This window comes from Pelodiscus sinensis, chromosome 5 (genome assembly GCF_052426305.1).
Source record: "Pelodiscus sinensis isolate ZL-2025 chromosome 5, ASM5242630v1, whole genome shotgun sequence".
NCBI classification, from domain to species: domain Eukaryota; kingdom Metazoa; phylum Chordata; order Testudines; family Trionychidae; genus Pelodiscus; species Pelodiscus sinensis.
The window spans coordinates 27,283,885-27,311,884 of NC_143056.1; the positions used below are offsets into that span (position 1 = coordinate 27,283,885).

The 28,000-nt window shown below is 40.8% G+C and overlaps 1 protein-coding gene across 3 annotated transcripts in view; it reads left to right on the forward strand.

The window, feature by feature from the left end:
- The window catches only part of ATG2B (autophagy related 2B), a 95,090-nt gene that overhangs the window by 36,679 nt on the left and 30,411 nt on the right, over positions 1–28,000 (forward strand). For 2 of the 3 annotated variants that reach the window (XM_006133706.5, XM_025189917.3), the window contains exons 16-30: positions 1,388–1,490; positions 2,911–3,103; positions 4,090–4,232; positions 5,632–5,789; positions 6,047–6,219; positions 6,573–6,723; positions 7,794–7,993; positions 12,892–12,972; positions 15,403–15,509; positions 15,736–15,828; positions 20,531–20,601; positions 23,460–23,536; positions 23,857–24,027; positions 25,723–25,864; positions 27,067–27,269. In XM_006133706.5, coding sequence (XP_006133768.2) covers positions 1,388–1,490; positions 2,911–3,103; positions 4,090–4,232; positions 5,632–5,789; positions 6,047–6,219; positions 6,573–6,723; positions 7,794–7,993; positions 12,892–12,972; positions 15,403–15,509; positions 15,736–15,828; positions 20,531–20,601; positions 23,460–23,536; positions 23,857–24,027; positions 25,723–25,864; positions 27,067–27,269 — 2,066 coding nt within the window. The remainder of the gene's footprint in view (positions 1–1,387; positions 1,491–2,910; positions 3,104–4,089; positions 4,233–5,631; positions 5,790–6,046; positions 6,220–6,572; positions 6,724–7,793; positions 7,994–12,891; positions 12,973–15,402; positions 15,510–15,735; positions 15,829–20,530; positions 20,602–23,459; positions 23,537–23,856; positions 24,028–25,722; positions 25,865–27,066; positions 27,270–28,000) is intronic. The other variant, XM_025189916.3, reaches the window with a different exon arrangement.

A 28,000-nucleotide genomic window follows, 5' to 3' on the forward strand; every position in this document is an offset into this window, starting at 1 on the left:
ACTGAATCAGAATCCCAGGTAATTAAGCTCTGTGTTTAAAGTTTTTAGTTGTATTATATAATTAAGGGTTCTGGTTCTAGCTGAAATATACCAATAGAGGCAAAAGCTTACTAAAGTTAAAATAGTGTTTCTGCATAATTTAGTTTGGTCACTTAAAATCTTAAAGTCTTTAAGGGAAAAGTGTAGAATTTCCTAAACTCATTGGGAACAGCAAAATTACTTTGGGTTGATTTTCACTGAAGAATTAGTCCCTATAGTTGCATATAAAGCTTTCAAAAGCTTATTTAAATAATGGAAAAAACTTTTGGGGGGATTTGCATTAATTCTGAACCACACTTTAGAAGAAACAATACTACTAGACAGAGCAAATCCAGAATATCAGTCTCAAGTTGATAGGAATTGGTTCCTGTGCCATCACTTCTAAAATGGAGGAACTGCACTTCTGTAAGCCAAGAAGCTAGATTGCAAAAATTTTGTGGCAAAATAAATGAGACAATAATGCGTCCTTCATGCTACTCTGAAATACCTGATCACTGCCTTTTTTTTGTCCACATTTCAGTGTAAGCCCTTGGTTAGTAAAACTTGATTTAACAGACCCTGAGTTTAACATAGTGCTTGAGCATATACATTGATTTATAACCCTAGGTTAGCAATTGTTAAACCATGAATTCTATCCTGAGGCTCCAGTGATGACATTGTATAATGTGAACTTCAGTCCAACTATTCATACCGTCACCTTCTCAAAATGTGACCACTATAACCATTTGTTTCAGGGGCAAAGGGAGAAATCTTGACAGTCAGCCAGACTTGACTATCCAGAGGGCAAAGAAAGTTGGTCAATGGGAATGTGTGATACTTTTGGAAGATTCCAAGAATATGGGTCCAGTGGGATGTATCTATATCGCAAAGCAATTGGGTTTGAACCCTGGCTCAGACCCTTCACACCTGAGAGGCATGGTCCTGGGACCCTGGGTCAAAACCTATGTTAGCATGATTTGTGTGGAGACAGAAGTGGGGTTAGATTTGAGCATGTCTTTGAACCCTGAGCTTACCTTGCAGTGTAGACACCTCTGCTCCTGGTTAGTGGGTGCCAAGTTAGAGGATTAGGGAGTTTCACCCTGTACCTAGAAAAGTCTTCTGAAAATGGTTGCAGTTTACTCTCTAGAGACTTTTTTGTTTGTTTGTTTTTTTTTTTTTTTTGTTAGGAAAAAAAAAAGAGATACTTAAATTTCAACTTATTTTACTGGTATTGCTAGATACCAAGGTTGTAAAAGCGCTAGCTTCAAAATAGTTAAAATCATGGAGCAGGGTTCTATTCAGATATACCTGCAGAGAAATTCCAACTTGTGTATTTTTTATATTTCTGTGAACTTTTCTCTTATTTAAGGCTTATTTGAAGAAGATAAAGCAGAATCTTCAATAAAATTCTTTCAAGTGTCCAGTAGCATAGATGGAGACATGATATCATCTGACAACTTTGATTGGCCACGGTAAAATAGCTTTAATTTTTCATCATAATTCTTTTTCAAAGCAACACTTTCTCTAATAACTTATATAAATAAACAGTTCATGAGATGGCTACTTTCAACATCAGGCACAAAGGAAGAATATGTCTCAGAAGACTAATCGTGTTAGTTTGTATCTGCAAAATCAACCAGGAGTCCTATGGCACACTAAAGACTAACAGATTTTTTGTATATAAGCTATTGTGGGTCAAAACCATTTTGTCAGATGCTTGGAGTGAAAATCTCAGACACTGGGATACATATATGTACAGAAAATAAGAATGTCATTATTGAGTTCTATGATTGAATAGAACCTAGAGATGAAGAAATCTTATCATTCAGAAATAACATAGACCTTTATTAATGGTGCTTGTGGATGGATGGCTCATTACTCGAATGCATGGAGTATTTTCACCAGAACTCTTAAGAGACAAGTAGATATTGTGGTGTGTAGGGCTGCTGAGGTACAAGGGGTGTGAGTTTTGGTAGAAGGAGAGGTGACCCTGATTTAGTAAGCTAAAGGATGAAGGAGACTGGAGTCAGTATTGGACCCCTTGCCTTGTGCTGCCCGGACAGTGTTACTCTCTTCCTGGCTGAGTTTCTGCACAGAGAGTCGAGACAGTGGGAGGAAGAGAGGGTTGCTTGTCAGCAGGCATCACAAAAGCCCCATGTGGCAGGGAAGCACAACTGTATAACTGCACAACAAATACCTGTTGTCTTTTCCTAGCTCAGCTGAACATGTGATGGTCCTGGGCTGTAGGAATGCATGATGGTAAAGCCAGATGCTATTATTGCTTTTAATTTTTGATTTGAGTAAAAGTTTAAACAATTCTTCCATCTGCATACAGTTCATGTTCATTTTACTTTTTCTCCAACTTTTGAATTTATTATACTCTTAAAAGTTAAAAATTAATTTTGTGTGTTAAATTTTCACTTTAGGGTACTGATGCAAAATCAGAAAATTTGAGCTAATACTGAACTTCTTCTTGAGCTTGGATACTATATATCATGTCACATAAAAAGTTGTTTAATGTTTGGGAAACATTAGAAGCTCATGCCATTTGGTTAGATGCTTGTGCTATCTGTAATATAAAGTCCCAAACTATGTAGCTACATAAATTGAAGACGTGATTTCAATCCAAATTCTTACTATCCAGTTTTTCATGGATTTATGTCAGACAGTGTAATGGAATCACACTTTTTTGGGTGGAAGTTTACAATAGTACATGTTGACAATGTAACAATTTGAACATCTAATGTGTTAGTTTATACATAATATATGAATAAATGCACTCTCCTAGGCTAACTGATAAAAAAAGGCACATACACATCTCCACTGAATGTCTGTTGTAATATTTTTCAGAATATATACTTAATTTATTCTGTTTCCTTTTTTCAATATCAGGATTGTACTGAAAATAAACCCATTGGCTGTGCACTCAATTCTTGAAAGGATAGCAGCTGAAGAAGAAGAGGGTGATGGAAACTTTCAAGAGGAAGAGGAAGGAGGATCTCATTCTCTTAAAGATGTCTGTGATCTCAGAAGGCCAGAGCCATCTCCTTTTTCCTCTCGTAGGGTCATGTTTGAAAATGAAGAGGTGACAAAAGTTTTATTGTTAACAGAATCATTGTAGATACAAATTACAGTAAAACTCCAATTGTCCGGTATCCAGTGGTCTGGCACTCCCGATAGTCTGGCACCAACTAGAACCCGGAAGTGCTCTGGCAGCTGCTTCAAGAAGTTGCTAGTCAATTACACTACCACCGGGTGGATCCGCAGGTGACAGGCTCCCAGTTTATCTTTCCTCTACTGCCTCTGGCAGGGGCAGGGGCAGGGGCAGGGGCAGGCGGGGGGTGGAGCGGAGGGCAGGGGGGCGTGGTGAGGGCCGAACCCTCCACTGTTTTGCAGGGAGGCAAAGCCTGCAAGCGGCAGCGGCAGGGAAGGGGCGAGAGGCAGGCAGCTTCTTCAAGAAGTTGATAATCAATTACACTACTGCCCGCTGGATCCCCAGGTGACAGGCTTGCAATTTATCTTTCCTCTACTGCCTCTGGTGCGGGGGGAGAAGAGTGGGAGGGGAGAGGGCAGGGGGCTGCGGGAATGGGTGGATCCGCAGGTGACAGGCTGCTGCTGAAACTGACAAGAGATCTTCTCCCCTCCCTGTTCCTGATGCTTTTACCAGTAGACTCCCCATAGTCCAGGATCAAAAGAGCGGTGCTAGTGTAATTGACTAGCAACTTCTTGAAGCAGCTGCCTGCCTCTTGCCCCCTCTTTGCCGCCGCCGCTTGCAGGTTTTGCCTCCCTGCAAAATGGCGGAGGTTTCAGCCCTCGCCGTGCTGTTCTCTGCCGAGCCTCTACCCCCGCCAGAGGCTGTGCAGGTCCTGGCAGACCCGTCACAGCCCCCCCGCTGGAGTACCTCTTTATAGTCTGGCATATCCAATAATCCGGCACCACCTGGGTCCCAAAGGTGCCGGATTATCAGAAGTTTACTATAATGTAGTATTTCTGGCTTATATGCAACTTCCAGAAAACCTTCAACAAGTTGAGATTGTGTGTGTGATGTTTGTTGTTTTGTTTTGTTTTCAGATGGTGATGCCAGGTGATGCAGTTGAGATGTCGGAGTTTCAGGATAAAGCAGTCAGCAATTCTCATTATGTACTAGAACTCATGTTACCAAATGTTCACTTAACACTGCCAAATAAGGATTTTTATGAGAAACTATACAATAGGTGAGTATAAGCATTAGTTTGCTTGTTTAGTTTGACCTGTATTTCTGGTTAATGTATTCATTGGTCATAAGAACTACTAAGGGCATGTCTATACTTACAAGAAGATTGATGCTACAAAAGTCAATCTTACAGTGTTTAATTTAGTGGTTCTAGTATCTACCTGTAAGTTTGAACGCTGAGGGTAGCCTCCACTGGTGTCCGGTACTCCTTCTGCTCCCGTTGGCCTTCAGCTGTGTGGACGCCGCTACAACTGGGCTTAAGGTATTTTGCATAGTTGGAGTTGCATACCTTAAGACGACTTGCCTGGTCTAACATAGATCAGGCCTTATTCAGTAGCAGTTAATTTTCCCATAATATTTGCACAGCTCTATAACAATGTAAAATGCTAAATAAATGTTATTCTGAATTTTTATCAGAAATGCAATTAAGTCTCCTCTTTGGTCCCTACTTGAGCAGCCAGCCACTCAGACAGTTTGACAGATCTTTTCTATTGAGAATAAAACAGAAAAGTCTTTTGTTTCCATCAGATGAGTCTTTGTTTTAAGTGCTTACAATTGCCATGATCTATCTGAATTCTGCTTCAGAAATTGTTGTATTACATTATTTTCCCCTCCCCTTCTGTGTGCATATATATAGTTTAAATAAAGCAGATTTGATAAGTCAGGGAAAAGAAAAAAATGACTGTTTACAATCTTAACAGCAGTAATGTACAATCTAAAAACATAGAAAAATAGTAAAGGAGAAATGAATCAGAGAAGTTGATATAGAAATCAACACTCAAGTATATAGAGAAATAAAAAATCAAAATTTTGTTCAGTTTCTAATCAATATGCATGTACTCGTACTAAATTGCTATAATCCTAGCCTGGAAAAATGTGAGATCCTGTCTTTTTTTGGTCTCAGCTATTCCTAAGAAACCTGACTTAGATTTCTATGAGAGACATTTCAGCTACTAATTAAGCACTCATGTTCCTTCAGAACTCTCATTGGACAAGTTTGAGGAAGTCAATTCCACTTCAAGTAAAACTTTTACTCAGATTTCCCAAAAGATTGTTTTAACCCAAGAAATCTAGTGTGCGCATTTTGTGAATTTCTTTAGCATCCATGAGGCAACCAGAGTAATTTTCTTTGGCAAATCCATTGAATTAGCTACACAGTCTAATGCTTAACATATAATAAATAATCAGAGCTTTGTAAAAAATCTAAGTAGCTGATTATTAGCATCTCTTTGCTCACTAAAATATACGTTACTGCTATTTATGCTCTTGAACTCATCTCATTCTTATGCAGATTATCTTGTATGAAATCTGTTACAGGATTATTGCACATTAATTAGTTTTTATTCAAGTGGAAATATAATCAAATGTTTAATAATGCAACAAAAATATGCTTTTTCTAGGATCAGCAATGACTTATTATTATGGGAACCCACAGCTCCATCACCTGTAGAAACATTTGAGAATATTTCATATGGTGGTGGACTCTCAGTGGCCAGCCAACTGATCAATACTTTCAGTAAAGACAGCTTTAGTCAATTCAGATCTACAATACATTATGGTAATGTATGTTGTTAATCCTCTAAAACAAGAAGTCGGCCAAGACTGTTAAGCTTTTAAGCGGAAGACTTGAAGATATAAAATAAAGAGATCATTTATATGTTTCTTTGTACGCTATATAAATGTTTTGATGTGGATAGAATGTTAGTCAAAAATACTGCTGTGAAACTGTATTTTATTGAAGGTAAAAAATATGTAATTTTCGTTGATAACTTTTGTATTGTCTCATCTAGATATTTTGTTGCTGTTTTCTTGTAGATGATGAGAGTGGATCTGAAGAGGAAACTCTACAATATTATTCCACAGTTGATCCAAACTATCGTTCACGTAGGAAAAAAAAACTTGAATTGCAAAACAAGAACACACAGAGCTCTCTCTCTGTTCTTTTAAATGTTAATCATGGATTAGTGTCAGTATTCACAGATGTAAAGGTAAGGTACCAGTAATGGAAAATATTGTGCTGAGTCATAGGTTAACTTAGAGCTATAATGTATTTTGTTACGTTGAGAGGAATTTTATTAGCAGTTTTGTTGTACAAATATGATTCCACAAGGAGTCATGGGAGTGTCTTTGAGATATTAGAGTATTGCTATCTTAATTATGTGGTTAAAGGTGCATCTGACTACGATATTATGTTTAAACATTTTTTATTCATATTTGTTAGGAAATTTAAATACCAGGCGAGGAGATTGTGTGATAGCAAGTGTCACATTATATTGCACTGTCCTAAGCAGCAACAAAAATTTCTCAAGCAGCAATATGTTTCTGATTTTTTTTTCTTTAGCAGGATGGCGGGAATATTCTGGAAGGCAAGCGTGGTGAATTCTGGTTTGAGTTCAGCAGTGGTTCATTATTCTGCGTGACTAAATATGAAGGTTTTGAAGACAAACATTACATCTGTCTTCATTCTGGCAGTCTCAGTTTATATCATCAAGGTAGGAATTTAAAATGTTAGTGGATGTATATTTGTGTAAAGGTCAGTTAATAGTCAAATAGAGGCTATTTAGGGCAGGAACAGTTATTCTGTGTACAGCATGTAGCAGAACGGGGTGCTGGTCCATGCCTAGTTTTCTGAGGTCAGTAGTAATAAAAATAATAAATAACAAAAATAAATATAACATGCAGTCCTGTGGCACCTCAGAGACTAACAAATATATCATATTTTGAGCTTTTGTGGATAAAACCCACTTCATCAGATGAGTTAGAGTTTCTATCTGATGAAGTGGGTTTTACCCACAAGAGCTCAAGATACAATATATTTGTTAGTTTCTGAGGTACCACAGGACTGCTCATTGTTTTTAAAATTAGAGACTAACGTGGCTACTCCTCTGAAAAATAAATGTTTGCTTTGGGATCTGTGTAGCTTTAAATGACCCTTGAAGCTGCAGGCCTGCAAAACTCTCAAATGTGCAGAAGCTGTCTCTTTTTCAGATAGCATCCTTCTCATTTGTTAATGTCCATGAAATTCCAAAGTGGTGCAACTCTTGTGTTCACTCCTTGAAATCCTAATGTAGGTGTTAGGTTCTTTCCTGGCTGGCTAAATTCCAGTCATCAAGTAAAATACTTTAAAGTGACTCAAAAATGTCTATGGATGACAGCTCCAATCTAGCTAAGGAGAAGAGCGGGACCTATCAGTTTTAAGGTTTCCTATTCATATAACTTCAAATGTGTGGCAATGGTATTAAGGAAATTTCGGTGTCAGGGCTTCTATTCAGTTGAGGGGATGACGTACTGGGGATGATGACACTGTCTCTGGCAAGATCTTCACCAGCTTCCCAATCACTAATTTATAGGGAGAGAGGATCTATAACAACAGAAGCTTTTCTGTCATTCATTTTTGAGCTATCATTTTTATTTTGCCAATAATATGGCACAGTTAATTGCTGGTAATTAGCTAGAGACTTGAAATGATCTTATTACCAAATAAAGGTAAACAGATTTCCAACGTCTTTACCTAAATCACAAACATCTCTGCTGCATAACCCAAGCTACAATCTCTATACAGGTGTGGTGGATGGAGTTGTCCCTCTATCTGAAATACGACTTCCTAGCACGACACGTCCACATTGGTTAGAACCTACCATTTATTTTTCTGAAGAAGATGGTCTCAGTAGGACTTCTTCAGATGGTGTCGGAGTGGACTGTTTAAGTATGCTGTCTGTTGCAGTGAAAATCCAGTCAAATAAATCGGAAAGCAATACAAAGGTTTGTGTTTCCAACTTTGAGCTTTCATGCATATTCTAGATTATTTCAGACACCTAATTTAAATGAAAACGTTTACAAGAATTCAAACTCATAAAGGTCATAAACACAAATATTTATACATTTTGAACCATTTCCATTTTAAACTGTGGGTTTCATAGTGATTGAACTCTGAATGCTTTACTACTAAACTATAAGACTATTACTTGTAGTTATGTCAGTTGTTTAGCAACATAACTCAGTTCTTCATGTGCTTCCTTTGCTGATCACTATTGCTTTTATCTAAGGGATCTGTATTTTTGGCCAATTAGCCTTCTTGCCCTTCCTTTGCTTTGATTTACATCTGCTGTGCATTTGTGGCAGCCCTTTTCCCATCTCTCGCAGTGATAAAGCGCTATAAGCTTAGTGTTCAACTCCTTGGTGGCTTTTTCTAATAGTGAAATATTGCATCTTTTACCTTTGTGAGCAGCCTTTGCCTGCCTACTCCCAATCTCACTGGGTGATTCCTTTGGCTTTGGCTCCTGCATTCATTGGTATGGGCAGAAGATGAGAGCTCTGGCTTTGCTTTGGCTCCCCCCATCCAGAATCCAACAGCTCTTGTGGTAGCATACAGGTGGATGGAAAAAGAGGTCATTTCCGTGGCAGCCAACTGCAGACCATCACAAGGGCTCAACAGCTAACTGACTTCAGGCTTTCCTAGGGCCTTGGTAACTTCTAGCACAGACACACCAATAAACTTGTAGTTCCCACTCTTTATAGACCTCAGAATGATGTAACAGATTACCTTCCTAAATCCCTTTACTGACTGTCTCTTACTACGGGACATCTTCACTAACCATCATCTGCTGGAGTAAGTGCCTGTCCTTAGTGATATCCACCATGACCTAGTCATGTTTCCAGAAGTGGAGCAGGGGCACCTGGCGTGATAGGGAGCCTCCTTGTTTGATCTATTCCAGCTCCCACTGGGGATTGTCTAGAAAAGGCAAGCCATAAGGTAGATTTGAAGGCCAGAAGATACCACCAATGCATCTAATCGGACTGACATTCTGTAGGTTACAATCTGGACAGCTGTGCCTTCTCAATATTCCAGCATAGAGTTCCTTTTACGCTGCTTTGCTGTGAGAACCACCACTCCTGACTAGTTCACACACACTTGTAGCATGCGAAATCACCCCCAGCTATATTACATAAATGCTCTGGCCAGTGACTGATAAATTACATACAGGGGGACAGTTGCAAATTCCCAGTCGTTCCACCAGAAATGTACCTCTTGTGCTGCCCAGCACTCACTGGACAATATAAGCTTCTATAAAGTCTGTCATTTTGTCAGTGGAATATGATATGCACAGTCCCTGTTATCTCAAGTGTAGGTTCCCAGCTCTTCAATCCAAGCAGACATTGGTTTATATAAAACAATAAAACAAGCTTATTAACTACAGAAAGATTTTAAATGATTATAAGTAATAAGGCATAAAAGTCAGAATTGGTTACAAAAGAAATAAAAAGATAACTAATCACTCAAACTAATCACTTAAACTTGCTGTTAGGTAACTTAAAGGCAAAAACTGTTTTCTCACTAAAAGCTTATGAAGGTCTGGCTGGATTAATTTAGCCATGACCTTCCTGCAGATCAGTGATGCCTCCTTTGTCTTTCAGAAGTAAGGATGTTAAAAGACGGGTAATTGACTAATTGTGTCGTCGATACAAACTGTATTGACGACACAATTAGTTGACAAGGGAAAGTGCTCTGTCCTGGCTCGTGCCAGTCCAGGAACTACCCCCACTGTGACTCTGCAGTTTAAATGTAGTAGGAGCAAGACATGCAGGCTGCCTGGCTCTTACTACAATTAAAATGCAGAGCTGCAGCAATCCCAAACAGGTGTGAGCTGGGACTGAGCCAGGCTTGCTCAGTCCCGGCTTGTGCCAGTTCTAGCAGCCCCTGTCCGCTGCCAGCCCGGGCCGCCGTAAACTGAGGCTGCTTTGCCGCAGCAACTCCTGTCTGCGGGGGGGGGGGGGGGGGGGGGGAGGAACCCACTCCCCGCTGGGACCCCCTGTGGTTAGGAGCTGCTGCCAGAGCAGCCTCTCCTATACCCGCCGCCCCCCGCCCCGCTGCCTCTGATAGAGGTAGCAGTATGTGCGGAGGCGGGGAGCTGGTATTGCAGAGACGGTGCTGGGAGGAACCAGCTTTTAAGCCAGCTTCCCTCAGCACTGGCTCCTGTTCCCTTCCCTCACCCTCCCAAGGCTTATCAGGTAGTCGACTACTTTCTTACATCCCTTTTCAGAAGTTATGGCTGTCATCAGTAGAAAGGAGGAGAGAGAGGTAATTTGTGTTGTATGTATCCTTCATTCTTATACCATTCTTTCATTTTTTGAGGACCATCTCTACATGGAGTTCAGGTGATAGCCAGTCTGGTTTACACAGAAAACCCCAGTTCAATTGTCAGTATGCAAAGTTCTTGCTTACACTCTTCCTCCAGCTGAAGAATGACTGTTTAACTAGGTGATAGTCCATAAGAATTTATTTGATTATGCTGATACCTGGTTGGGATGTCAGAGCGTCTTTGTCTACGAAATAGGAATGTTAGATATTGATTAATTGAATAATAGTGTAACTGCATCAAAACTTTGCAGCTACACCATTATTCGGTAGTCCCCTGGGGTTGGGGATGGCAGCCAATGTGTTCCCAGCCGTTTAAAAACCACCCCGCCTCCCATGCAGACCGGCTCCTGCCTGCTGCCCTGCACTGCTGCCTCTGTATCAGAGTAGCAGCAGCCCCTGTCCACAGGGGCCCATGCTCCCCACAGACAGAGGCTGCTCCACCATCCCATAGAACAAGCTCTGTCCACGGTGAGCCTGGGCCCGCCACCGACAGAACCTGCTCTGCGGCAGCAGCCTATGTCCGGAGGGGTCCTCTGCCTGTGGTGAGCCCGGGCCTGCAGTGGACAGAGGCTGCCCCATAGGAGCCTCCCTATTTCCCCCCAATGCTGCTGCCTCTGATAGATCCCAATGGACACCGGTTCCCCCTCCCTTGCTGCCTGTTATACAAAGGCAGCAAAGGGGGAAGGAGTGCGTGAGGTCGATAGGATTATGTGATAAGCCTTGGCTTGTCAGTTAATTGTGCGGTTGACTACATGTTAACATCTCTACTCTGAAAAACCTGGTTTTAGCATGCTTTTCTTAAATTTGAAAAATGTTACAGCAGTGTATATAGTAGAATCTTTTAACCTTATATACAATGTTGATATATGTATGTTACCAGCGCAATAATGTTCAGTGTATTATGAGTTTGCAAATGATACCTTAGAAGACATGCTCCATATAAAATTATCAGTCTTGTAAAATGGTGAACAAGGAATGTAATCTGTCACATTAACCTCCTATATCACCAGTCACTGACACCACCCAGTGCTCTCATACTAAAATCAAAAGCCAAAATTAGATCGAAGTATTACATCTCCTAGGAGACTAAACTTGTGTGTCCCACAAGAAGACAATAGGAAGGACCCATGTGCACCAGTGACCAAGGACCTTATGATGGGAGGGAGTAGATTATTCAGGTGATCACATCAAGTGACCAACTTGCAATGGAAGGAGAAAATCCCTCAAGTACACTGCCAATCTGACATGGAGAGAAAATTCCTTCCAAGCATCACATGTGGTAGTTATTGGACCTTCAACAAAAGCCAACCTGTTAAACTTCCTGAGAGAGAAAACAAGAATGCGTAGTGCCATCTCAGAGCACAAACACAGAATATGTTGGTGGAAAAAGAGAATCCCATCCAGATCCACTTCAGGTGACAAGATGAAGCCCTGAGGCATAAACCTAAAGGACACCTCCGGGGACGCTGAACTCTTCCCTACTCCCCTCCTATGTCACAAGCAATCCTATCATTAGAAACCCCCTTCTAATTTCTAGGCTGAATTTTCCATGGCCAATTTATATCCGTTTGTTCTTGTGCCAACATTGCCCTTTTAGCTAAATTAGCTCTGGTGATAGCAGTCACATTGTTTCTCTGCCTGGATAGATTTTCTCCAGAACGAACTAACAGATGTAAAATTGATTCTTCATAAGATCTCACTGGCTGTCACTTTTGTGTTATGGTGCATCTTTGGACTGCTAAAGATTTGTGGCATGAACCAAGCATGGAGTACTATAGCTAGATGATTGTTGTGGATTGTAGAATAAAAAGCCAAACTGAGCCCTTGTTTGTCTCTAAGTATTTTGAGAACAAGCTCTTTGATGAAGCAGTGTACAAATGAGTTCTTTTTTGAAACAAAAGATGGGAAAGACCCTACTGTTAACTAAGCAAAAGAGGGAGGACTCGGAACTTTTTTTTAAAAGGGCAGACAGTCATTTTGTGCCTTCTCCTCCTAAAATCACTGCCAGATATCATGATTGATGTGGTTGAATCTCAGTTGTTTGTGAATGATCTCTGTGAATATAATCTGTACAGTGCCTTGGGATATTTCAGGGCAAAAGATGCTATGTGACCATTCAGTAGGTGACTATGTTATTACGAACAACTAAAAAAATGTGCTTCTTTTAAATAATATTGTGCGCTTTGTTCATTACAGTGTAGCCTCTTGGCCTATTTTGGTCTTCACAGTACTGTTTAGAAAGGCACCTCTGAATATTAGAGGTTTGCTATTCATAAAATATTCTTTTACAGAAAGGGTGAGACTGTGTTAATCATAATTTCAGTGACATGACTATTGCTATATAGTGGTTATCTTCTTGAAATATCTGAATCCATACTTAGGACCCAGTCACATCCCCCATGAGGGCAGTGATAACTGATTGTAGACTTAAATGGGAACAAGATAAAGCTTATAGTTCAGAATCCCAAATCTGAAAACATATACACTAATGTACACTAATTTTCAAAAAAATTTTGTGCAGGAATTTCTAGTTGCTGTTGGTCTGAGAGGAGCTACTCTCCAACACAGAGTATTGCCTTCAGGTTTAAGCTGGCACGAACAGGTCAGGTTAATGTAATTTTCTTGATGTCATGTTTAATTTCATTTTTACTACTGATTGTTTTAACGTGTGAACTAATCCTTGGTGAAAAATCTTGGTGTTTTGATTTTGTATTTGACTCGGTGTCACAATCTTAATATGTTCATAGAAGTGCTAGTGTTGTCCTTTGACTTTGTCGTCCCCTCTTGCCTCCAAATTATTCCTAGAGCTTGATCTTGTTGTGAAATCCTTATCTGTGTCTTCATTTTCTATCTCATTTGCAAAAATTCCCTCTACTCTGATTCTGAATTCTAACCTCTCAACTTCAGGAAATCCAGGATGTTAAGCTCAAACTGCTTTTTGATGCTTGATTATATTCATGTGTTTCATATCCATCTCTGAATCCAATTTATAAACAATTCTGAATTGAAAAAACCCTGGTTACTAAGGGATTCGTTCCACTTCAGAATTGAAGTCCTATAATTGTTTTCATTTCCATCTGCTCATTTAATCTAAGTTGCTTCTCTCCTATCTCTTTCCCACAATTTGTTTGAATAGTAGTAGTTGGAATAAAAAACTTCAGGGCAAGAGTGAATGACTGATAAACAGAAGCCTGTAATGCCAGGCTACGGCAGAATAAAAGGTTGTATTGAGAAGTGTGAATGTAAATGTGAGGTATATAGCACACGTAATTGGAAAGAAAATTCTTGAGTACAGAAACTCAGGTGTACCTCTTAATGAAAAGGATAGCAATAAACGAGAGCTGGGGGTGGGAAGAGCTGCAAAAAAAGTTGGAATATATAATACTTGAGGGATTTTGGAAGAAATGTTTGTGTCTTAAACTAAATGGTGCAGCTAGGCAGCCACCACAAAGCTTGTCCTGGCTATTTACCAGAGCTGGACCTGGGCTGCGGTGCAGTCCCAGAGCAAGAACAAATACTTGAAAGGAAAAAATGTAGAGGAGTAAACTCAAAGTTTATTAAAGTAGATATTGACATTTCAACTAACTATGGGCAAGTTTAGATTAAAAAGATTTTTTCCTAATAGTAAAAACACAGAAGTAGTAGTAGTTCAGACTAGGAATTTTAAATATTGGTTAATTGAATAGTCAAGTAACCTCAAGAATTCTTATCTGTTAGTCAACTATTCTATAGTTCCTGGGGGCAGGGCCAGCAGCCAGTGCACTCTGGCTTCACTCCTGAGGAACCACCTACCACTCCACACTGCTACCTCTGTATCAGAGGCAGCAGTGCAGGGTGCCTGGCGGGAGCTTGACCGCCAGGGGAGCCAGTTTAAAAACCAGCTCCCCTCGTGGACTGGCTGCCTGTCACCCTGTGCTGCTGCCTCTGATAAAGAAGCAGCAGTATGGAGTGGCAGCAGCCGCTGTCTAAGGTGGGTCTGAGCTCCTGGAGCTAGTGCAAGCCAGAACTGAGCCAGGCTGCCTGCCTAGCTCCTAATACATTCTAAATGCAGAGCCGCAGCAAGTTTAGGTACTAGATCCGTTTCATGCCAGGACTGAGACGGACTGCTGGCCAGCTTTCTAAAAAATTTACTGTCAAGTAGCGGGGGATGGGGGGGCCAGGGGGATGTGTGTAGTCTATAGCGTTAACCTATAAGCATTTGCTTATCGGTTAATCAACTATACTATTACATCCCTAATTCAGACTAAATAGACCCTAGAGAATAATGTAGATTAATAAGGCAGAATATGATGGATGTCTATAAAATCATCAATGGTGTGGAGAAAGTGAATAAGGAAGTGTTATTTATCCTGTCCCATAACACAAGAAATAGGGGGTCACCAAATTAAATCAATAAGCAGCAGTTTTAAAACAAACAAAAAGAAGTACTTCTTCAAACTATTGACGGTCAATTTGTGAAGGGGATGTTGTGACAGTTAAAACTATAACTGGATTCAAAATATAATTAGGTAAGTTCATGGATGGCTATTAGCCAAGATGATCAGTGATGTAACCTCCATGCTCTTGATGTCCCTAAGCCACTGACTGCCAGGTGCTAGGTCTGAACAATAGGAGTTGGATCACTTGATGATTGCCTTGTTCTGTTCATTACTTATGAAATATCTATCATTGGCCTCTTTTGGAAGACCAAGTTACTGAACTAGATGGACCATGAGTCTGATCCAATGTGTTTATTCTTAAGTTCTTGTTTCTTTATGTAGGAACTAACTTGCACTTCTGTAGTTGCTAGGTTGGATTAAAAAGCTGTTTTCATTCCTATTATCTACTTCTCAACAGTTTGGGGATTTCTTTCTCACACTTTCTGCTTTTTTTACATAGAACACTCCCACTTCCATTCAACTACTGATGTTTTGAATTTCTCCCGTCTTCTCTCAAATACTTTGTTATAATGCGTATTAAAGATTATCTTTTTAAAAGATCCATGTTTACTAAAATATATTGAAAGATCATAATCATATTTTTGTGATTGTAGATTTTATATTTTTTGAATATTTCTGATGAACCTGTTTTGGGATATAATCCTCCAGCTTCCATTACAACTTTTCATATACACCTCTGGAGTTGTGCTCTTGATTACAGGTAAATAAAATGAATATATGTGTCTCCCCGTATGGCACTGCAACTATTCAGTTAGATACTTTTTAGGAATGCTCCAGTTTACGTATCAGAATGCATATTTATGCAGGCTTGTTTGAAGAAAATGTTGTAATTAAAAGGAGTTCTCTTTATCAGCCTTTGAAATTGGATTGCTGTATTTTTAAAATATGTAGGCTGTATTAAAATGTTGTCTCCTTTTTGTTATTAGGCCCTTGTTTTTGCCAACCAGATCTCTACTTACTGTTGAAACTTTCAGCATTTCCAGTAATGTTGCATTGGATAAGTCCTCTTCTACTCTCAGGTATAAATTAGAGTGTTCATAAAATATGGAAACTCACATAAACATTGTAGCCTTTTCTTCTTCGAGTGCTTGCTCATGTCCATTCCATATTAGTTGCTGTGGCACACTGCATGCACAGTTGCTGGAGATTTTTCCCTCAGTGGTATCCATCGGGCTGGCTCTAGTGCCCTTTGAACTCAGTGCTCACTGTTTCCACCTAGGTCCTTGTCTCCCTCAGGTGGTGGAGGGGACTCCTAGTTGGTAGATTTGGGCTTATTTTCATCAGTCCCAATGCCTCAGTATCCTTAATCTTGAATTCATTCAAGCTAGGTTGAGGAGTTCACTGTGAGCACCTCAGGATTCAAGGTCTGTGGTTCTAGGAGGAACTTTCCTTACATATAATGTCAGAGAGTTCAGAGCAGTCCACCTAACATGCCAAGTGTATTTATCCCAGATTGCAGGGAAAGTTGTACAAGTCCTTATGGATAACATGTCAGACATGTTTTAAATCAACAGGCCAGGAGAGACACATCCTTTCCTCTGTGTCAAGAGACCATTTGTTTGTGGGAAGTCTGCAAAAAGCACTCAATCCACCTTGAAGCTTCTCACCTTCTGGGAGTTCAAAACAATTTCGTAGATCATCCACAGAACTTTCTCCTTTTATCATAAGTGGTTCCTTTCCCCCAAAATAGTTAGAACCATCTTCTAGGGTAGCGGGTGACTCCGCAAGAGATTAGTTTGTAACCAGGCAAAAGGGGAAGTATCAGTTTTCTCTCTATGCAGGCATTACCTGGGCTTGCTCACAGATGCCTTCCTGCTCTCCTGGACAAAGCACCTGTTCTATGCATTTCCCCACATTCCTGTCATGCACAGTCTTACTCAAAGTTAAGCAGGACAGAATGATAGTTATTCTTGTGGCCCTAACATGCCATGCCAGCACTAGTTCAGCATGTTATTGGACCTATCAGTAGAGACTCCAGTGCTGCTCCTTCCCATACCTCATCTCACATGAACATGTCCAATTGCACCTGACCACATGGAAGCTCCATGATTAAACCTGACCGATCTGGCCTGTTTGGAACAAGTCTGTTAGGTAGTAGGAAACTATCAACTAGAATGAATTACCTCACTGATTGGAAGCATTTCTCTGTCTGGTCATTCCAATGAGGCCTCTTATCTTCTAGATCATCTATCTAGTCTGTATTGGAATATCTGCTTCATGTAAAACAGCAGGCAGGGATTAGCCATTTAATCACTTAAAGTACATCTCCGGCTTCCATTCTCCAGTGGATGGTAAGCCATGTTTTTCCTCACATAGTATCTGTTCACTTCCTCAGGGACTTATAGGCTACGTCCAAACTGCACAGTTATTTCAGAATAAGATATTCCAGAAGAAATACTCCAAAATAGCCTATTTCAGAATAGCACGTCTACACTATAGGGAAGCCTGGAAATTAGTCCAAGGCAGGCTCCCCTCATGTGGGCTTTCTGCCTCGATTTAGAGCCCCAGGAAGCACTGGAGAGTAATTACTTTGAATGGCCTGGGGGAGGAGCTATTTTGAAATAGTAGCAGTAGAGAGTCCACACTACTGTTATTCCGAAATAGCTTTTTCTGAAGAGGCGTTATTCCTTGTGGAATGAGGTTTACAAATGCTGAACTATGCTGCCTGTCATTTTGAAATTATTTCAAAATAATGGGCTAGCTGTGTAAATGCTCGCATAGTTATTTTGGAATAAGGTCCGTTATTCCAAAATAGCGCTGCCGTGTAGATGTACCCATAGAGACTATACTTTTAGATTCATGAACCCATTCCCGCATGGGACCTACACCTGGTCCTGTCAAGACTTGCAGGCCCTTCTTTTGAGCAGTTGGCATCATTTCCCTTGTACCTCTCATGGAAGGTTACCATCCTGGTGGTGATTAACTTGGTCAGGAGGGTCTCAGAGATTAGGTCCCTTACGTCAAAAACCTGCTATGCAATGTTCTTTAAGGACAAGGTTCAATTTTGCCCTCTCCCCACATTTCTCCTGAAGGTAGTATTGCAGTTTCATAGTAATTAGGCTATCTGCCTGCTAGTATTCTTCCTGAAACTGAAACTGCAAAAAAATATGGAGGAGCAGTATCTGTGCACATTGTGACTTCCTGTACAGAAAAGACCAAACCACTCCTTCACTCCACACAGCTCTTTGTGGCAAAGGTGGACAGAATGAAAAGCCTGCCAGTTTGGGCCCAAAGAAATTTGTCCTGGATCGCTTCTTACTTTCATTCATGCTGTGAGTGGGTGGATACCATCTGGACTGCCCACTCAGTGAGAGCTCAAGCTTCCTCAGTGATGTTTCTGGCCCAGGTCCACTTCAGTATATTTGCAGAGTAGCAACCTGGTTGTTGGTGCATGCTTTTTCATCCACTATGCTACCACCCAGCAGGCTAGAGATGATTCTGGGTTTGTAAAGCAGTATTGCATGTCCAGGAATTCTGAGCCCACCTCCTGTAGTACTGTTTGTTTTTCACTTAGGCTATGTCTACACTGGCACGCGATCTTGAGCCAGAGATATGCAAATGAGGCTAATCGTGGAATATCGCCGAGCCTTATTTGCATATCTAATGAGCCACCATTTTTGCAGAAGAGGCTTTGCGCTAAAAGGAGCTGTCTACACTGCCCCTTCTTGCACAAGAAAAACCCTCTTGCGCAATGCCGTTATTCCTGAAAATAATCAGCGTAGTGGCATTGCGCAAGAGGGTTATTCTAAGCTTTGCCTCGTTTGCATATAAATTAATGGAGATTGCCTATCTCCTAGAACTGGAAGGGACCTTGAAAGGTCATGGAGTCTAGTCCTCTGCCTTCACAGCAGGACCAAGTACCATCCCTGACAAACTTTTGCCCCAAATCCCTAAATGGCCTCCTCAAGGATTGAGCTCACAACCCTGGGTTTAACAGGCCAATGCCCAAACCACTGAGCTAACCCTCTCCCCTATTGTGCCACTGTAGACATAGCTTTAATATGTAATGAGCCTTAATGAAAAAGGCAAGCACTTGAAGAAAAAGCAATTACTAACCTTTCTGTAACTGATGTTTTTCAAAATTTATTGCTCGTGTCCATTCCACAACCCACTCTCTTGCCCTTCTGTAAGAGTTAGCCAGTAAGAAGGAACTAAGAAAGTGCAGAGCTGACCAGGCCACTTGTACAGGTGCATGAGTACGCAGCACCAGAAGGTACTAGAGTCTGCCCAACAGATATATTTGAGGGAAAAATTCCATTAGCTGTGCATGCAGAGTGGAATGGACATGAGCAATACATCTCAAAGATGAATTACAGAAAGATATTTTTTCTGTCTTCTGTGGAGAAAATATTCTCCTAAAGAAGAGAATTAGTATTACATTTTGCCTGGATATAATCCCCGAGTTTGCTTAAATCCATTGTTCTTCATTAGAGTGTTTGTCCCACTGCTAAATATTGTTGTGACACCTTAAATATGCTTGTAAATACTGTAAAATCAGGTGGGTGTGGGTGGGTTGCTGAGCACAATGGCATCTTCAGATCTCTAAAACAGGTATTTGTTTAGTTCAGGTTGGATCATAGATAAAGAAGCTCATCCTAAATTTATACACCCGGTCCCCGAGTTGCGAATGGTCGATTTATGACTGTTCGCATTTACAACCAAAACTCCCATTGAGCGGTCATAAAGGCGGTCCCCGAGTTACAAACATGACCCGCGCTTACGAACAGCGCAGTCGCAGTGTAATTCAGTGGGGTCCGAGTTACAAACATTTCGAGTTACAGCCAACTGTTTGCTCCATAACTCGAGGAAAAGCTGTATTGTTGTTCCCATATTTTTATTTAATTAGTGGATGTAAAGCCTGTACTATATTCCCTGTTCCTATTGTGATATCCTTTTAAATGGTCTTGTAATAGTGCCGTTATTCTGAAAATAAATGTTGTATTGTTTAAATACTTTAAATCTCTGTCATAATACAATAATGTAAAGGTTAGCCTAACTGTACTGTCCTTCAAGGAATCTAATTATTATCCCCAGAGGGATCTAAAGCAGAAGCCCCACAAACATTGAGGGTCACACCCCCCAACTCCATCTGTGTCCCACTGGGGCTGAGAACAGGGTTGAGGCTCCAGAATTTGTGTGACATGAACAGAGAATACAAGCTGAGCTTGTAGTTGGGCTGTGGCTCTGTTCCTAGCCTCGGCCCCAGGCAGGGAATGGAAGTGTGGTCAGTGGCTGATTCTGGGGGCTGGCACAGAGTCAGAAGCTGAGTTGTGCTGAGGCTAGGTTTGAGGCCAGCTGCAGGTCTGCGAGCCAGGGATTCAGTTTGGGGCAGAACTTATAGTGTATAGTTGGTGAGTGTATAGTTGGTGTTGGTAGTAGGTAGGTTTACGGGCCCTCCTGAACGTCTTTATGTCCTCCGATGAGCATGCCTCACAATTTGGGGATTTCTGATCTTGACAGATTACATGTAGTCCTGGATGATTTACAACCCCTCAAAAGGTTAAACTGACAATAGTAAACATAAATTATTTTATTTTCCAATAATCATTTCCAAGCCCTATCAGCCAGATAAAAGAATAGTTATTAAGAACTGCTACAAAGCAAAGCAAAAACTTTAGGATTTAAATATGTTCTGGCTTTTTACATAGTTTCATATAATTTACTTTGTGTGAAGTGCACAGTTTTTACCTGGCATTTTTGTTTCCTATTTTTCTTCTGTAGAATAATCTTGGATGAGGCTGCTTTATATTTGTCTGACAAGTGCAACACTGTTACAGTAAATCTGCACAGAGGTAAGGGTGTTTTAGAAGCAATAGTAATCATATGCTGAATATAAATATAGCCTTCAAAATTTAAATAAATCTACAGAAATATTAAAAACATTATGGTAAGCTACTGGAGAAGAGAGCTGGGTTTATAATGAGTAGCAATATAGATTAGATTGTGTAATGTAGTATAGCAGAAGAATATGACCAGTGACCCATATGAAAGGTCATGTCACAGAACAAGAAAATAAATATTCTTTACTATATGGCTTTAGCACAGGAGTGGGCAATAGTTTTTGATGGGGCGGGGGGGGGGGGTGGGGAATCCAAGAATTTGGAAAGTGGTTGAGGGCTGCACTCTTCCATGATATTAATGGAGGAGGTGCAGAGCCTGGGATGGAGGTTGGGTGCAGAAGGGAGCTCGCGTTAAGGGAAGGAATTTGGGAGAAGGAAGCGGTTGTGACCTGGGGCACTGCACTGGGCTGGAGGGGGTTATATTGTAACCTAGAGCAGGGAATTGGGTTACAGAAGAGGGTGCAGTGCTTCACGTTGTGAGCTAGGGCAGGAGGGGATTGATCTGCGGCATGGATTGGGGTGCCAGATCTGGGAGTGGACATGGGTATGTGGAGTAGGGGGCAGAGAGTTGGGGAAGGGAGGGACTGGGGTGCCAGAGGTAGGCTCTTCCAGGAGACTTACCAGCCAGCAGCAGTTCCTGAATCAACCTCCCTGCCTGCCTGCCCCACCCCTGCACAGGCTGTAGCCATGTGCTCTGGAGACCCTTGTGTTTCATGACTGTTGGTTATGGAAACAGGCAGCTCCCATTGGCCAGTTTCTGGCCAGGAACCAGCCGGTGGGATTGTGCTGGGGGTGGGAACAGCTTCTAAAGCTTTCCCCCTCCCCTCTGAACTCTCAGTTTTTAAAGAAAAAACACTCCACAGACACATTTGAGCGGCATGTGGGTGGAATGAAGCATCTGCAGGCCAGATCCAATGGCTTGGCGAGCCAGATGCAGCCCACAGACCGTATTTGGCCCAGGCTTGCTCTAGCAGGTTCTCTTAGAACTGGCCACCTGAATACTCCATGGAATCTGGTTCAATACAGAAATAAATCCCCTCCAACTGAATGAAACTGAACAGTCATGATGCTCTCAAATAAACTTAGACAGGATAATAACACAGAAGCACTGTGACAACACGTAACACAGAAGCACTGTGACAACACGTGACCAGGGGCAGATGACCGTTTTGCGGGCCCCGGGCAGCATAATTCCGCAGAGCCCCCCTTTGCCACGGCGCATGCGCAGTGACGCCATGCGCATGCGCAGCGGTGCCACGGCGCATGCGCAGGGCTTTCTGAAGTGCAGGGCCTGAGGCGGCCGCCCCGTTCGCCTTGCCCTATATTAGCCCCTGCACGTGAGTGAACATTTTTCTGAAAGCAATCACTTTCTATGTGACCTATCTGTCCTCATCCTCAAAGGAAACCTGCACAACACTTACAAAAGACAAAGACAAGGAGCTTAAATCACAACTTTGCTAGAACCCAAAAGTCCTGGTCTTAATAAAGACACTGGTACTATGGTTTATTACAATAATCTGTAATCCACTAAATCCTCATTTTTATCTAATGACTAAAAGAGTTTTAATGGCCCACAATATATGCTAACTACTTACTTAGCTGTCACCCTCTTAGTACCTTTCCCAGGCCAAAAGAAGAGCTCTGTGTAGCTCAAAAGCTTGTCTCTTTAACCAATAGAAGTTGGTTCAGTAAAAGATATTACACCCTCCATCTTGTCTCTCAAATATCCTAAGAGCAACACAGCTGCAATGCTACATGCATCTAAATACGAGACTCAGTTAAAGTAAACAACGCAGTGCAAGATATATGCGTGCATGAAACATGCATATGTATACATCAGTGCTAGAGTCCAACAGAAGAAATGCCAGAATTCCCCAGTCCCAGTTCCCCACTCCAGGAGGAGATATGGCAGTTGAGTAACCTAAACAGAGCAAGAGAGACACCATTTTGTCCCTCCAGACCTGGCTTCCTGCTCAAGAGGGAGAGCTGATGGCTTGGTAATATGGGTGACCCTGTTAACTGAAATGTCGTTTATCCTTTCAGAGGAGGCCCAGAAGCAGAAGAGGAGTGAGATGATGATGCCCTGGCTTCCTTCATCTCTTCTGCTTGGGCCCACTCTGGAAGGAGGAGTGGCAGTTTAGTAATCTGGGCCACTCAAGTTACCAAGCTACCATCTCTCCTGGGAGCTGTGTCAGAAGTAGTATTACTTTTCTTTTTGTTTTTTGTTCTGTCCTCCCATCCATCAGTATTTAATGCTGCTACTAACTGAAGTTAATGTTTTCACCCGTTTAAAAATTTTTATAATAAACCTCAATAAATTCACAGGAAATTTTCAAAAATGCAAAAAAGCAAAAATGAAGAGCCTTGGTTATGGGTTAATGTATTTAAAGGGCTGTTTTTGAGTAAGGATAATCCAGTGCTCAGGGCACTAGCCTAGAACTGATCTGCAGGTTCAGCTCCATAATACACAGGACAGGGCCAGAATTGTGCAGCATATGCAGTGCTCTACTTGATTCTTAGCTTGTAGAATAATCACTGTTTTGGTACCATCTGACCAAAAACTGGAGAAACGGAAAAGTGGCTTTCAGCCACCATTCTCCTCTTCTATACTCAGCTGCAGCGAGTGTAAACTAGATGTAGCTGAGGAGTGAGGCCAGAAATCTCCTCTGATGTAAGGCAACATAGAAGAATAAAGACCAAAGCAAATACATTTTTGTCCATTATGCTTCTTAACAGAGATTTAAAAAAACAACAACGAATGAGAATTTAAGATATTGGGTAGTGTTTAAAATATTCATTTTGACTTTCAGATTATATTCGTGTTATGGATATGGGACTCTTGGAACTGACTATAACAGCAGTAAAACCGGGTTCTGATGGAGAGAGAGTAAGTACTTAAAATAAAAAAGAATAAAATATTAAAACAAGAGATAATATGTATTTTGCATTTTGATTTTAAAACATTTTGAAATCTTAAATTACATTTAGGATCAAACTCTATTTAACAATTTAAAAATATCCCTTCTCTTGTCATCAGTTGTCAGATTTCACATTTCAAAGTAATTTATAATTATCTTTCTCTTTCTAAAGCTTTTATTTTGAATGATCAGACAGCTAAGTAATCTATTTAGCAATAAATCTGTGTGAAGATATGCTTTATGTGGAACTTTGAATGGATTTCTGCTACTATCTGTTACTGCTGCCTAGGTTAAGCCTCGCTTTGAGCTACACAGTTCCAGTGATATAATCCATATCCGAACATGCTCAGATTCTTGTGCTGCACTAATGAATCTTATACAGTATATTGCGAGTTATGGTGATTTGCATCCACCTAGCAAGACTGAGATTAAACGTGGAGTTGTCAAGCGGAAAACCAAGGTATGAAATTGCAAATTAATACTAACCTAACATTAGGAAATATGATGGTAGTAATCAGGCATGTTAGCTGTGCTTTCCACAATCATCATAGCAATACTAAAAAAGAAATAAATACTTTTTCTAGAGTTTTTCTCACGAATACTTATTGTGTGGATTTAATGTCTGAAGCAGTTCTCACAGTAATTGCTTTTGGCAATAATTTTTCCTTTCCTCTTGGCAGTCATGCTGTGTAAGTGCAAGAGTGCAAAATCTGATACCATCCTGATAAACTTATTTCTCATTGTAAAGACAAGATTCTAAGACATAGAATCATACGACTGAAAGAGACCTCAAGAGGTGCCAAGTTATCAAGTGCAGTCTCCTGCACTCATGGCAGGACCAAGAACCATCTAAACAAAGAGTGGGGAACCTTTTTTGGGTTGGGGGCTGCTGACCCACAGAAGAATCAGTTGGGGTGGGGATTGCGGGCAGGCATCAGGGGGGATGGAGTTCCAGTGTGGTCTCCCCAATTCTGGGCGAGGCACTAAACCTCAGGGACCAGATCCAGGCAATCCAGGGGCTGTATATGGCCCCTGGGCCTTAGGTTCCCCACCCCGATCTAAACCATTCCTGACAGGTGTTGGTATAACCTGCTCTTAAAAAAATTCTGATAATGGAGATTCCACAACCTCCCTAGGTAGTTTGTTCTAATGCTTAACTACAGTTAGGAATTTTTTCCTAATGTCCAGTCTAAACTTCACTTGCTGCAATTTAAGCCTATTCTTGTCCTATCACAGGAGGAGAATAATTTTTCTCTCTCTTCCTTTCAAACTTTCAGATACTTGAAAACTTATGAAGTCCCCTCTCAGTCTTCTGTTTTGTAGACTAAACAGACAGTTCTTTGAATCTCATTAGGGATGTACTAGTGTAGTCGATTAACCGATAAGCAAAGCTTATAGGTTAATGCTATAGACTACATGTTCTCTTCCCACCCCCGCCTGCCAGTATATTTTTTAGAAGGCTGGACAGCAGTCCAGCTCAGTCTTGGCTTGTGGAAGGTCTGAGACCTACCTCTGCTGCGGCTCTGCATTTAAAATGTATTAGGAGCTGGGCGGGCAGGCAGCTTGCACTGGATCTGGGAGCTCAGACCCTTCCGCCCTCCCCGGACAGGGGCTGCTGCCACTCCACACTGCTGCCTCTGTATCAGAGGCAGCGACATGAGGTTACAGACAGCTGGTCCACAAATGGAGCTGGTTTTTAAACTGGCTCCCCTCGCGGGGATAATTATTTGCTCTATTATCTTTGCTGGTACAGAAGTTAAGCTTACTCGTCTGTAATTCCCAGGGTTGTCCTCATTTCCCTTTGTATAGAGGAGCACTGTATATGCCCTTTTCCATTCTTCTGGAATCTCTCCCGTCTTCCATGACCCACATGCCTGTCTGCATGCAGTTATTTCCAACACTGTGACACCCAGGCATTTCTGTAATACAGTATGTATTCACACTCAATAGTGATCTTTAAGACCTTCAAAACATTTGCTAAAACCTTTTCGCATGGGCAGTCTAGAGCAAAATGTATGTGTTTATTTTGAAATGAAATTATCTTCCCCGTTGTGATTTTACATTGGTGTACTAAACTATGGAGGCCAAAATAATATTTATAAATACTTGTTAAGCACAGTGCTTCAGTTTCTTTATATAGTTCTTCTGTTTATAGGCAGACGCCTCTAGCCAACCATCTTCCCAAGGGCTAGTCCTTGCAGAAGCAGAGCAACAGATTTTACGGGATTTGATGAGTGATGCTATGGAGGAAATTGAGACTCATCAAGCTGCTTCCCCCATGAGGCCACAGTCTAATGGTAGATGCCTAAAATCACATTCAACACTTCAAATTTCTATTATTCTTTATATTAAGTTATCTGTCTTAATGTTAATATTGCAGAAATGGCAACTTATGGTTAAAATCAGACACCTGTAATGGAGTAAGAGCTGGTAGCTAGAGCACTAGGCAACAAATTGAACCCTTTGGGATTCAGTACATTAGGGCCATAAAGAGATAAGACATACTATATTAAGTAAGAAACCATGAGTTCATTCATAGTAGTGGAGATAATCCAGGAGAATGGAGTAGCAGTCTGCAGTATCAAAGGAAGAACTTAGATTCAGCACAGTGATCTAAGGCAGGGATTCTCAAACTTCATTGTATTATGACCCCTTTCTGACAACAAAAATTACTATAAGATCCCAAGAAGGGGAACTGAAAACTGAGTCCACCTAAACCCCATCACCCTGTATGGAGACAAGGCCCTCGCCTTTGCACCGCACCTGCAGGCCAGAGCTGAAGTCCAAGAACTTCAGCCCCAGACAGCAGGTTTGTAATATCATTCTTTCCAGCTAGGACTAAACTCTTGGGGTCTGGCTTTAGCCCTGAGCCTCAGAAAGTCTAAGCCAGCCTTGGCGACAACCTGTGTTTGGTTTCACAGTTTGAGACCCTCTGATCTATAGAAAAACCATTCTGAGAAAGAACCAGGTAATAGGGTTTTTTGGGGTTTTTTGAGGGTTGTGGTGTTTTGCCCTGGTAAGAACTAAATCCCAGTTTGAAATTGATTAGAAATATAGTATGATGTGATGGGAAAGAAGAGAGGCCATGTTCTCATGTCTGCTGCTAAGGAATGAAAGGTTAGACATTGATCGCTATCACATCAAGAGTCTCATTTTGTCATGAAAGATTCAATTTTAATGGTCAGGTTCCTCTTGTCTGTTAGTAAAGACAGACATCAGTTTCTATGGATTCTTGAACCAAGGTAAACGAAAATTAAAAAAATTAATACAGTCTGCTGGTGATCTATGCTGTAATTGTTTTGAGTCTTAATAGTAGCTTAATTTCAGAAAGATGAGTTTGTTTTATGCTAAGAATGTATTAGCCATATAATATCCATATTTTGATTGTTTTAAACACTTAATTTTAGAACTATTCTAAATATCATAATTTCAGTTATTTAATCTTGTGTGTATTTTATAAAGATATTTCCATTGAAATGCCTTTTTTTTTTTCTGTCAGGAATCTTGGATGAAAAATCTCAAGCCCAGGAACCAGCTTGCTCAGATCTCTTCCTGTTTCCAGATGAAAGTGGAAGCATTTCACAAGAGCCAAGTCCAACATATACTACATTCACTCACCGCCTGATTAAAGAGGCAATGGGAGACATACCTACTGAAAATGATGACTTCTGCATCCTTTTTGCTCCCAAAACTGTTGTTTCTGTAAGAAGCTCCTAATATTAAGAAATCTAGATATAAGATAGATTGAGGAAAGTGCATTTAAGATCTATCCCTTTAGATTGTTACTTTCTACTGTCTGCCTACTAACATTGACTGGCAGTCAGTAAGAGTATTGAGAGAAGAATATTCTTTATATTTCGTTATCTTTGTAATGTTTCTCCTGTGGAGGAAGTCCTAAATTCATATAAAAGATATGTAGCAGTTTTTTCCTGAGAATGTACATCATGCATTGTTCTCTCAAAAATGGTATTTAGTCCTCTTCTATTATGATTGTCACTAACGGTATGTCTAAACTATATCTCTGTCGAAAGAGGGATGTAAATTAGGCAAATCAAAAATGCAAATGAAGCGGGGATTTAAATATCCCACGCTTCATTTGCATAATGGCATCCCGGGAGCTTTTTGAAAAAGGGTTTTTCAAAAGGGAAAGTGCCATCTAGACACGGTTCTTTCGCACTTTCACTTTTGAAAAACCCTTTCAAAAAAGCTCTCAGACGCCATTATGCAAATGAAGCATGGGATATTTAAATCCCTGCTTCATTTGCACTTTTGATTTGCCTAATTTACATCCCTCTTTCGACAGAGGGATGTAGTTTAGACGTACCCTTAGAAGCAAATTTCCATTTTTCCTGTGTTGGCATTTCAACTAAATCTTTAATTATAACATATGGTGTAGTTGGAAAGGCTTACAAGAAAAGTACAGTACCTACTAA